Source organism: Phoenix dactylifera, chromosome 11 (genome assembly GCF_051530095.1).
Source record: "Phoenix dactylifera cultivar Ajwa chromosome 11, Ajwa_hap1_PhDact_Kaust_v1.1, whole genome shotgun sequence".
Taxonomy (NCBI): domain Eukaryota; kingdom Viridiplantae; phylum Streptophyta; class Magnoliopsida; order Arecales; family Arecaceae; genus Phoenix; species Phoenix dactylifera.
The window spans coordinates 3705454-3717949 of NC_143200.1; the positions used below are offsets into that span (position 1 = coordinate 3705454).

The 12496-nt window shown below is 35.9% G+C and overlaps 1 protein-coding gene and 1 pseudogene across 1 annotated transcript; both read right to left on the reverse strand.

Moving 5' to 3' along the window:
• Positions 1-5892: 5892 nt before the first annotated feature.
• LOC103710599 (CRIB domain-containing protein RIC4-like) lies at positions 5893-6684 on the reverse strand. The gene is made up of 2 exons (XM_008796406.6): positions 6551-6684; positions 5893-6461 (listed from the first exon to the last, which is right to left on the reverse strand). The coding sequence occupies exons 1-2, from the start codon at positions 6678-6680 to the stop codon at positions 6106-6108; spliced, it is 486 nt and encodes a 161-aa protein (XP_008794628.4). The 5' UTR covers positions 6681-6684; the 3' UTR covers positions 5893-6105.
• A 1644-nt stretch (positions 6685-8328) lies between these two features.
• Positions 8329-10741, reverse strand: LOC120103701 (pentatricopeptide repeat-containing protein At5g04780, mitochondrial pseudogene; annotated as a pseudogene).
• Positions 10742-12496: the final 1755 nt, after the last annotated feature.

Sequence of the window (12496 nt, forward strand, 5' to 3'; positions counted from 1 at the left end):
CACCCGCGCGAGCGAAAGCCAGAGGGGCCAAAAAGAATAACACAACTGTAATGCCAATAACCCAATAAAAAGATCAAAAATAAAATTACCTTATATATCTTATATTAAAATGTCAAATTCTAATCAATTTATAAAGGTACCAAGTTAATTTTGATAACTTCTCAATTTACTTATGCTTGACATGTACTGGGGTCTTTGTTAATGAGGTGTAATCTGAGCTAGCTTTCTTAATACAAAAATATTTTATTTTCTTCTCAAATTTCAAAATGTTAAATATATAATGAAATAAAGAATTTAATTTGTTAATAGCTGCAAAATTATTATTTGTAAAAAGTTAATGAAATAACCACTGCATCCTATTGTTACATCCTTTATATTGCAAGCAGAACTTAATCCAATATTTTTATAGAGCTACATATAATATTAAAGTGTAGTTGGGCCAATCTAATACAAGCTGGACTTACTTCATGCAAAAATATTTGATTAGCTTTTCAAATTTTAAATATTAAATATAAAAAATATTTTAAAATAGTTGAAATAAAGAACTCAAGTTTAATATTTAATTTGTTAATAAGATTATTGAAACAACCACTTCATACTCATCTGTTACATTGCAAGTAGAGTTGTGCTTTAATTAATATTTTCAGAAGGTTATATGCGGTGATGTGGACTAAAGTATGCTATTAAGGCACGCTTAGATTGATCTAATCTGAGCAAGCTTTCTTGATAAAAAAATATATGATTATTTTTTTATATTTTTAAATTATTAAATCTAAAACTTGGATTAAATAAGTAATTTTTATATAAATTTTGATTTATTAATAGCAGCAAAAATAATTATCCGTAAAATATGGCTGGAATAGCCATTTCATGCTCACCTATATTGCCACTCCGTTTGCATTAAAAATAGAGTTGTGCTGTAATTAATATTTTTAGATGGCTATATATATATATATAGTGGAGTGTAGTGTGCTATGTGGAAGTTGATGAGTAAAATATGGTTTTTCTTCAGTAGAGTCATATGGAATATCCATAAAATATAAATATAAACTTAAAATTAGATTAAAAAAATTATTAGCTTTTCATATTATAAATTATTAAATATAAACTATAAATAAGGAATCTATATAAAATATTTGATTTGTTAATTAAAAGCAGCAAAAATCATTAGTTACCAAAATGGCTATAGATATGATTATTTACAAAAGGTTGTCGAAACAGCTACTTCATGCCCACCTAATATCACTCTTTGTATCTATGTTTTTAGATGACTATATATTGTCAAATAGAGTGGAGCATGCCACGTGGAATTTGATGCATCAAGTATGGATTTTCTTTAATGATGTCATATAGAATATTCATAAAATATGAATTTGAACTTAGAATTAGATGCAAAGCCAAGGAAACTTATATCATTTTTTACTTTATTATTTCATATAAAGTAAATGTTGATGACATAAGCAATAAAGTTAGCATTAGTTACTAGAAGTTTTGAATTTAACTAAGATTTTCATAGAAAAAGAAAGCTGCAATTGTATATAGTACAAAAATTGAGATCATTAGACATATTTGAGAATTGAGTATATCTTGGTTGGTGATGGTAGGTGGGTAAACAAGAGGTCTGTATCCACTTTGATAAGAAAAGGTACAAGGTGAAAGGAGGAGAAGAGGGTTGCCATTGGATGGTGCAATCCCCATAATTGTGTCAAAAGAATGGTGAAAGGATTGGCCAAGTAAGAGTGCGCAAGTCTTCAAGGCACATGAAAGATTTACGATCCAATATGTATGAAGAGGAGTAACAATCTGAGTAGAAAAGAGATAAGGGAGAGTCCAAAGTCTTGTCCAAAATTCACCACTCAATATAGATCTCATTATTAGTTATTAGCTTATAGTTCTTATAAATTGCCAATAATTGTATAAAATAATAATTTAAAATTTTAATATCAAGATAAATTGCAAAAATAAATGGAAAGGAATGCGAGCTTCGAACGATGCTTGTAAAAATACTGCCCTAAAAACAAATTTCCTAAAATAAATGGTAGGCTCGAGTTCGAAATAAGCTGCTTTGATCAGTTAAAAGTGATCAAAATATTATGTAGATGAAGATAAACTCTACTTCAATTTCATATTATGTAGATGCATGCAAATGACTTGCAAAAAATAACTAAGTCTTGACCTAAAACCGTAGTGGAGGATTGGAATCAAACTTTTCGTCTTGCTTAAATATTTTATATATATATATATATATATATATATATATATATATATATTCTTTAAGACCATATATAACAAAGGAAGAAACATCATCATCAAAGTTTGGAGGAACTACCAACTTAGATTAAATAGGCTAGATACAAAGCTTTTCCCTACAAATGAGTAATTACAAGTTTATTGGATTCTAGTATAATTTTGTAAACCTCATATACAAGAAGAGATATACTAATTAGGTTTTTTTAAATATTGAGGACATACGACACTTCATGAAGGATTGAAATTTTTTAAATGTCATCTTCAAGTCCACTAAATCTTTTTCCAACACTTGTGTTGCTGAACTGTTTCTGAGCATTACACCTCGTCCACATAATTCATGAAAGGTGGAGAGCTAGGATATTTGCTCTAGAATCAAGCCACCAATCATGAGATGAAAAAATGAGGTTTATTAAGGGATTTGGAGCATCCGACCCAAAAAAAGTTCAGCACCATCTCCGAAAATGGTGACTTGAGGTTTAGTTGCACTTTTCTTTAGTGGCTTAGTCTTTTTATGATAGCAGTTCTTCACCTCATTGTTGGTTTGCGTGCATGCGAAGCAGAAAGATCTCTTTCTTTTTTGCCTTCTGACTCGGTCAAGTTTGGTAAGTTATTAGGAGATTTAGAGGAAGTTTTTGGAAGTTCTTCAATCTTTTTGAAGTTCTTCCCCTCGGGGTTTGATTTGGTTCTGATTGGATTCAATTAGGTTAATTTTGAGTTCAAAGACTGATTCGTGCTTAAGCTTAAGTCAATTCTCTTCTTCAATTCTAATAGAGTTACTAACCTCCATTAAGGTTAAGTAGCTTTTCTTATGACTTAGCTCTCATGAGGAGTTTGATCAAGATGGAGAAAGAGTGCCAGTCAAGGCTCGAACCTTATAATCTAAGAAAAAATACATATGGTTAATTCAACTTTTCGAAGGACATCTTGGAATTTATGGATCCAGATACTGATGGGTTTAGATTCCACCATGGCATAATTGTAAAACCTGGATATAGTAAACCGATCTAGACCAACATCAACCATTCCATACTCAGCTTCCAGGGAATCCCACAATTCTTTAGTTGTCTCAGTTGGAAGATGCACATCATGAAGGAAATTGAATAGAGCACTAAGGATCCTATGATGACAGTGAAAATTTATGGGTTGCATATAACTAGAAAGAGATAACCAAACTAGAATATAGTACTAGGTTTTACACTAATAAAATTTAACCCTTCCAATTGGACTCGAATTTCTTGTCCAACAAATAGGTGGTTTCACTATGTATACAATAGTGGATCTTCTGAAGGTGGGTTATAAAAGAAAAATGCAACCTAACTTGAAATGACAACACAACTATCTACTACTTCTACAATATGAAGCATCTGCTAGATTTTCTGTCGACTTAGTTCGTAGAGTTGATTTCGCATGACAAATTTAGGCAATAAACTACTTCCAGATTTGTTCACGGATTTCTGTAAGTCCTTCTGGACTTACATTTGTTTCAGCTAAACTGAAATGGTCCACTTAGCCACCTGAAAACTGAGACTTTATTGGGCCAAACAGCTGAGAAAGGACACCAATGCCATGCATGTTAGCCGGAGGCTAATGAGCTTTTAGTAGAACTCCTTGTGACAATAGCTTTCACAGGATGAACACCATATTGTGACAATTAGTTTTTAAATTTAGTTATGATCTCTATTTTATGTTTGATTAAATAGGTCAAGCATGTTATTATTGCGGTCATAATTGTTTTAAAATATGTTACATATTTTGATATTCTTGTAAATAAATTTTGAAAATTTGATCACTAAGTAGTTTGTGAAATTGTTTATATATATATATATATATATATTTCAGCACGGCTATGACCTGACCCTGCTATTGGAGATTATATATTGGTCCTGTCGACTTATAATATGAGAAACTAGTTTCGATACTGAACTACTACTGATTAGAATAGTGGTATTTGTTATGTGGCACTTTGTGCACTCTGTATCTATTGTCTGACCAATGCTATTGGCTATGCGGCCATAGTTTAGTGTTAGATCTACTATCAATTTATAAAAAATAAATTTTGAAAAAAAATACCTGTACTATTTGAGATTTAATTTCTTTTCAATCAATATAATGCTATTTGATTATTTATTTGTCTGGCATGCTTGGATCTCACTTTGATATATTATGTTGCTTACTTGGCTAGTGCAACTCATTATTTTTTCTTCTTCTACTTTCAAATTCTGAAACTTGAAGAAGTGCGCTAGATTGCTTGAAGATATTTGAGTCATCTGAACTTCTAGCTTCGTTTAATTTAGCTTAGTTCAAGTTCAATTTAATTTTGGACGTTTTATTTGATTTAAATGAGAATAATTGGTTGGAAGATTATAACTCTCGCTACTTTGAAATATTTGCTTGTAAGAATTCGAGTGGACCTTTATTAAATTGATTTTCAAGAATTGAAGGATTATTATTATTACTCTTTGATCAGTATCCTTATATACTTGTGTAGTCCACATTGCAGATATGCGGTATTTGTTATGCGCTAGAATCAGGGTGTGACAGTTCCTAGCAAATTTTCATCGAAAATTAAGAACTTAAGGTTCCTTTATTTTCCATAAAGATTTATCTAAATTTTCTGCTGATGCTGCATTAGCAGATGTTAGGTATATTTCTTATTTATAGTGAAACGTATGATGGGCTAGGCTTATTTTCCATAGCTTTAGCAAGAATTTGTTATCTTGTTTTTTCCCAAATCTGTGCTAGAAAAAAAAAAGATCCTTGAACTGCACAATAGTGCATAGCTCTCCATCAGAACAGGACCATGTCGGCCACTTAAGCTCAAGAAATAGACTTGACATGTTAAAAATTATTTACCATTAGAAATCTAGCTGAATCCACATCAGCCCTGCAAGCAAGAAGACATCTTTTCCCAAATGTATTTTTAAGCACTCAAGGGGAACAGCCATGATATGGATGAAGAGACGTCTTGACATTGGGAAAGCTATAAAAAAGAATGATGGTTTCCCAAAGACAACACCATGCAACAAAAGAACATCAACATTAAGCTGTCATGCAGCAAAGAATCATGCAAATGAGATTGGAAAGCACCTAATCAAAATAATTTAGCTCGAATATGGTGATTTTACGATCGGAACCTTTTAGCTATGGAAATCTTAAATTCTATTTGATGGGATCATAAACAAAGAGATTGAGTATTACTTCTAGCTTATAAGGAGAGCAATAAGAATTTTTGTACATACCATGGTAGCTAAGATACAAAACCGTTTACATCCATTACAGAACTTTGACACCTAGGCTGTACTACAGCAGAAATAATTCTCCTAATAAACTAGTGAGTTGTCCCATGACTTCATTTCCCTTGGCATCACAAGAGAGTGATGTAAGATGGTGCAAGGTTTGTCGAGGTTTGCCTGCCAAAAAATGTACACCAACAAGACTATTGGATTTCATTCTCTCAGGACAGGGGACAGAGATTTTAAATGTGCATAGAAACAAGGTTGGGTCCTCTCATTTTGTACTTATTTAGGCTAAAATCATTAACAATTGGAGAGGTTTTGGTGGGCTGTCAAATCACATGAACTTCAAAAAAGATGCTGCCCCTTCTAGGTGGCATGAAATATACCCCATTAGTCCAAGTGGTTATGACTTGTGGTCGCAAGACTTAATATTATTCTTATTGCACTCAGTGAACAAACCAAGCTCTCACATGTACACAAAAAGGACTAGGATATGCTAAAGATCCCCATATTAAAACAATCTATACAATTCACATGCACCTCTCATGACCATCACCGAAGGATAGCAAGCAACAGCAAGAACCAAAGAAAAGAACAGGGCAACTACACCTCACTGTGGTCAAGCCCCAAGAGGACCATGGGGTGGAGGGGCACCAGCCTGGACTGCCATGGCCAGCTCAAACTGCCTCAATGAGAGGGATGGCAGAGAGAGGAATTCTGGAGCTTTATCCCAGCTCTTCACGCTGCTGACATTGTCGAAACCATCCCATCCTACATGGGACACATGCTGCACGTCAGTTGGGAATCCAATCTCCATCTCCTCATCATCCTCTTTGTATATTTCAAACAGTTGAGACAAGCTCTTGAAGCTCTTGATCAGCTTCTGAAACCCCGCGGAGACGTTAGGGCGAGGAAGTGGGAGAAGCCCAGATGAGCCCTTCATCTTCCCATCGGATTGGCTTTCACCTTCTCCACCTTCCAGAAGAACAAACACATAAGGGAGCAGACCTGATAAAATACCTCTACTAGATATCTTAATAAGAACTAAGAAAGAAGAATGTTACTTGGTCTTGGCGGAGGTGGTTCTGATTGTGCTCTCTTCGGTTGGCTTATGCAAACTGCGATGCTCGATTGAGAAACGCAGCCCATGGAGAACGGAAGGACGACAAACCTCTCCATCCTTCGGTCTCTCATTGCCTCATGAATGGAACAGAGAAGATGGGCAAAGTGGGAGGTAGGAGGTAAAGAGAAAGAGAAGGGTGGTTATGGCATGAAAGAAATGAAGTGCAAGCAAATTTGTTATATTGGGTGGTGTTGACTTTGTTAGCAAGTCTGAATGATTTCAGGGACAGGAGTAACTCGAGTTTGGTGAGAGAAGGCAGAGGGGGAGGAGATATTATGGAGTGGGTGGGGTTAGTTGGTTTTGCTACCCACTTTTTGCTGATTGCAAGTCCAATTTGTAGGGCACTTTGAGGCCACCAACTACTTTTTGTGTGTTCTGAGAACCTTCTCCTATTACTCCCTCTTATCATCTGGGATCTTCTATTTCATCCCTCCCTTGAACACAAAGGCATCGTGTTGAGACCCATTTGTACTTTACTTTTCCCAGCTTACAACTACTAAATTAGGAACTTAAGATTGGTCTAAGAGTAAAGTGTAAGAAATTTAAGATATTAACACTAGACAGATCTCAATTAACAAGCACAGCAGGATTGCAGAGAGCTATAGAGCAGGAACCTAAAGATTTGTCAATTTCATACTGGGACAAATAGTGCTTTCTTGATAGACTAGATGGTGCTACTTTGAATAAAATCAAATATATTTTGCTCTTACAGTTTTATTGGCTTAAGATAAAACCATGCAGTCAAAAAGCTTCCAGAACAAGAATGGTTGGTTACATGACGAAATGATGGATGAGTAATAACACTTATACTGATGATAGCTATCTCACTAGAAAAACATATTGGCATCATGAAGAATTCTTCCTCACAAGTCTAGTGAAGGCATCTACGATTCCTGTTGCGGTCCTTTAAAGTACAGAACTGCTCCCAAGATCTTAGCTTGCTTCCATGGACTGCAATTCACCTTTACCACCACCTCACTACGTTTGACAAATTACTCCCATGGTTGACGGCAAGTGAAGCTTTTAAAATACGACTCTGAAGCACTAAGTTAAAGCCACTACTCAAGCCTTATAGGAATCTTAAACTTGAAGGAGAATGGGTGCCTGAATGAGCTTTGATTGAGACAGGAATAAGTAGAAGTGGAGGTTGTATAAAGACTTCAAATCATCACTGCTTCCCACTTACTTGGGCCATAGCCATAAACTGTATCTGATAATATGTCTCTAAATAGAGTGGGGTATTTGTCTCTGCTATGCTTCTGAATTCCTCCTAGGTCCAACTACTCTTTTATGACATTTTCCCTGAGGATATAATTTGTACAAAAAATATGTCTTACAGTACTATATAAAAGGTAACTATAATAACAATGTGGAAGAGTCAAGCAGAACATTGGAATGGGTAGTGCATCGAATTAGTATGACACTGTTTCAGACATACACACACTAGGTGAGATTTCCTTTTCTTCAAAGTGGGTAAAATGGGCTTTACTGTGACTCGGTTATTAAGCAAACTTTGATGGTGAAAGATTACTTGAAATCCAGAAAAAGATTTTGTGGAAAAAATAATAAACAAATTCCTCAGCAACTAGACAGAACAAAGAGAGACAGATGTCAAGAGCAATGCTGAAAAAGTTACTGAAAATATTTGCACTACCAAAATATAATCATAATTATTAAAGATAATACCAGCAATAAATTCGCAGCATTTTAGACAGTGACTCAAGGTGCAAAAACTGCATTCCCCAGAAACTTATACAATGAAAAGTTGAATTGCCCCACACAAATAATTTAGTATTTGCATTGGGTATTGCATGAAACTATGGTGGTTTTAAGAGCACATACCTTTCTTTTGGTCTAAAGAGGTCAGTCCACTACAAGATCAAAACTTCTAGTATCTTGATGGCAAGCTTTGCCAGGTATAACATAATCGAGCTCCATTCACCAGTAATCCCCACACGAGCATTTGCCATCCTTAAAATGATGAAATCGGTAAGTATCTCGAACAATGATCTCCCTGCCTGTGGCTTGACTAACATATTTGATAGCCTCATGACAGTCTACACAGATACGCAGATTCTTCATGACCCTTAAAGGCGATCCACCAGGAGTGCTAATGATCCCATAAGCAATAGCAAGCTTCTCACTATGGTAATTTAGAGCTGATTCTTTTTGTTCTTCTTCCACATCATGGAGAACCAAGTCTGTTCTACTTGAATACCCTAATTCCTTCAATCTCCCAATTAAGTACTCCAAGTAAGAATATATCTCATCTGTCTGGGGGTGTGACCTATCCCCCACAACAAATGTGTGAATCTTGTTCTTCAACTGAATCCAAGATTGACCTGGTTGTTTTCTGATCCCTCTCTCCTGCATCAAGTTCCTCAGTTTGAAAGCCTGTCCCCATTTCCTCTTCGCGGCATGGATATGTGATAGCAATATATAAGATCCAGGATCACATGGTTCAAATCGAACCTGTTGTTCAGAAGCCTGTATTGCCATTTCTATATTGTTGTGCACTCGACAAGCTGATAATAATGTCCTCCAGACAACAGTGTGATGGCTGATGTTGTTTTCATGAATGAAGTCTTTTGCCTTCTCAAGCAAACCAGCTCGACCAAGGAGATCAACCATACAAGTGTAGTGTTCGATATCTGGAACTATGCCATGATCTTCTTGCATCGATCTGAAATACTTATAGCCTTCTTCAACCAAACCAGCATGGCTACATGCTGACAAAACCCCCACAAAGGTTATCTCATTTGGCATTATCTTATCCTGCAGCATGCTTTCAAAAAGCTGAATGGCCTCCTTCCCCTGCCCATGCAAAGCATAAGAGCCTATTATAGAAGTCCACAGCACAACATTTTGACTATGAAAGCTGTTAAAAGTTTTACAGGCATCTTCCAAGCTACCACATTTAGCATACATGTCAGTGATAGCCGATGCCAGAAAGGTGTCAAATCCATGGCCTAGTTTTTCAACACAGGCATGCACCTGCCTGCCTTGCTCTAAGATTCCAGCATCAGAACAAGCTGCAGCGATGCTTGTGAGAGTGAATTGGTCCACCTTGACTCCTTCATGAAACATCCTACGGAAGAGCTCCAGTGCTTCTTCACCCCTACCATTTTGCACATACCCAGAAACCATAGAGCTCCATGCAATTGTTTTTGGCATTAGACCATCAATACACTGGGATGAACTATCGAAAATGATTGACGAAAATTCAATTTTGCCACACTTGCAGTACATATCTATGAGTGAATTCCTAACAAATGCATCATGCTCATACCCAAATCTTAGTATTTGGCCATGAAGCTGCCTTCCCAATTCCAGCAGAGCTAATTTACCAGCTAATACCAATGCCATAGAGACAGTGAACTGATTAAACTTAGGCCCAATCTCCACCATGTGGTAGAGAATTTGCAGGGCATTCATATCCAACCTGTTCTGCATTTGCCCGTTAATAATGGTGTTCCAACTCGAGACATCACAAAGGGGCGACATCTTAAAGATTTTCATCGATCCATCAATAGCTCCATTCTGTAAATGAGCACCAATCATAATATTCCATGAAATAGCGTCCCTCTCATTCATCATTTCAAAAACTCTCTCCGCATATTCAAAGGTACTACTTTTGGCATAGAAGTCAAGAATCGAATTCTGCAGCACGACATCCAGTCGAACCCCATTCCTTATAATCCATCCATGGATCGCCTTACCCATTTTAAGATTATTGGAGCCCCTGCAACACTTCAAAACACTAGCGAGAGTAAAGCGGTTAGGCAAAATCCCCTCAGTTAGCATGCGGATAAAAAGTCTCAACCCCGTTTCATACTCTTCATTCCTAGAGAATCCCGAGATCAGAATAGTCCATGCAAACACATCTCTTTCACGGATTTCCGCGAACAACTTGTGTGCAAGATCTAAACAGCTGCACTTGGCATAGAGATTGAGAAGACCGGGGCCCACCTGCCCATCTCGAGCTAAGCCTACCTTGATTGCTCTGGAATGGAGAAGTTCGACGTCGGAAAGGGTTGTTGTGGTTCCCGAGGAATCTTTTAGCAGACCGAGAAAAGCTCTCTGAGGGTTCTCCATGGGAGATGGAAGAGAGGGTAGAGGAGAATGGATGGGGTCGACAAGGGGAGGCGCATCTTGGTGGAGTGAGGTGAGGCTTTCGGTTGGAGAGCGAGAAATTGGCGTTGAAGAGAGGGCAGCGATTAAGGGGGAGCGCGGGAAATTCAAAATGTCGGTGACCGCTCGCTTCAACGGCGGCATACGGGGTTTCCCGGGCTAAATCAGCCCGTCCGGTCCACAGAGGGGGCTAAGCGTCAATATGGACTATATAACTCAAGGACAAGAAGTAGAATAAGAATAGAATACAGGGTTTCGTTAACAAATGATGTATTAAATGGAAGTTTTTTAATATTAAATAGAATAAGGGTGCCGGCCCTCGTTGTATTAGATGATGTGGAAACATTTTGTTGGTTTTAAAGAGAGTGAGCAATGGAAGTTTTTTTACAACAACTAATTTTTACTGATATAAATTAGCTTCAACTTTACTTTTTTTAATATTAATACTTATTCTAAGTTTGGATCAAGGTTGAACAAGCAAAATATATTTTAAATTTTTCGAGCCGGGCCCAAAAAAAATGACCTGGCTCAATCCAGCTTAGCTCGATAAAACTTGAATATGTTTATATTATATATCATATAATATAAACAATTTATTATTTAGAGTATATCATATATATTGATTATTGGATTAAAGGTTTAATTGGTAGCTTTCTATTTTTTCAATCAATTAAATGTGAATTCAAATATGGACCCAAGTTTTGAACCATGCGTCATTTTGTCAAGCTTCCATTCAAGTTTGAATCGAGCTTGATCCAAGATCTAATTAATTTCAACTTGATTTAAGATTATTAAGCCGATCAATTAGGCTTCTGTTTGGCTAGAATCGAAATTAAGCTCGAATTGAGCTTTAAATAGTGATAAATAAATTCAAGCTCGAAATTGATTTTATGCCAAGCTCGATAAGGCCCAAGCTTAATCAATCTCCACATAATTAACAAGCCCCTACTCTCTAGTCCTTGAAGGAATAAAAGACTTTTTGAAGTTTCTAATTTCAAACTTGTTGAAGTTCAACTCCTGCTGAAAACTCCATATTCAAATTAAATCTAAACTTGTTGAGGTAAAACTTGATGAATGTGTTCAAAATTCTAGGTTTTGAGCATACCAAGTAGCCTGTAGCAAGTCACAAAAAGATCTTCCACTTCTCAAATAATTATCTTTTATCTATAAAAGAAACCTCTTTAACAAGCCTAGCCTTCTGAAGAAGCCCTCTTTCTCTTAGATCCTTTCTCTTCTTGATACTTTCGTATATAATAATATATTTTGAACTTCTAAACACCTATTTTGCAAATAATAATTATTTCTACTTTCAGAGCAGACTTAGATAATATATGAACATTCGAGTTGTATTGAAAATGCAAGAGTCAGACCAAACTTAGAATTTAGATCATGTCCAATTTTTAGACCCGACTCGATCCACTTGTCTTCAAATACGAAATAGATCAGGACCAATTATATCACCCCCACTATTTTGAAAAATGTCGGTAGATATCAGCCAAAATATTTTTTTTACAATTATGACGCATCAATGTCTAAAATCTTTCTCTGTGCAATATTAGACATTTTGTCTATTGGGTGCCTGGCTTGCTAGTATCACTCCTACCAATGTTTTGGAAAACGAAAAATCTAAGGCACAATAAGAGATTAAAATGTTGACAAATAGAAAGAAAAAATAAAATATGAACTTAAACTCCGACCATATATTTATATATTTAATTATAGTCCAACCCCGAAGTTTGAATCTTATGTACATGTC

What these genes read in the sequence shown, in the direction of transcription:
- LOC103710599 (XM_008796406.6), bottom strand. Translation starts at nt 6,680, where the DNA reads ATGAGAGACCGAAGGATGGAGAGGTTTGTCGTCCTTCCGTTCTCCATG. An exon ending in ACCACCTCCGCCAAGACCAA is followed by an intron (nt 6,462 to 6,550) that starts GTAACATTCTTC and finishes TTCTTCTGGAAG; the next exon opens with GTGGAGAAGGTGAAAGCCAA.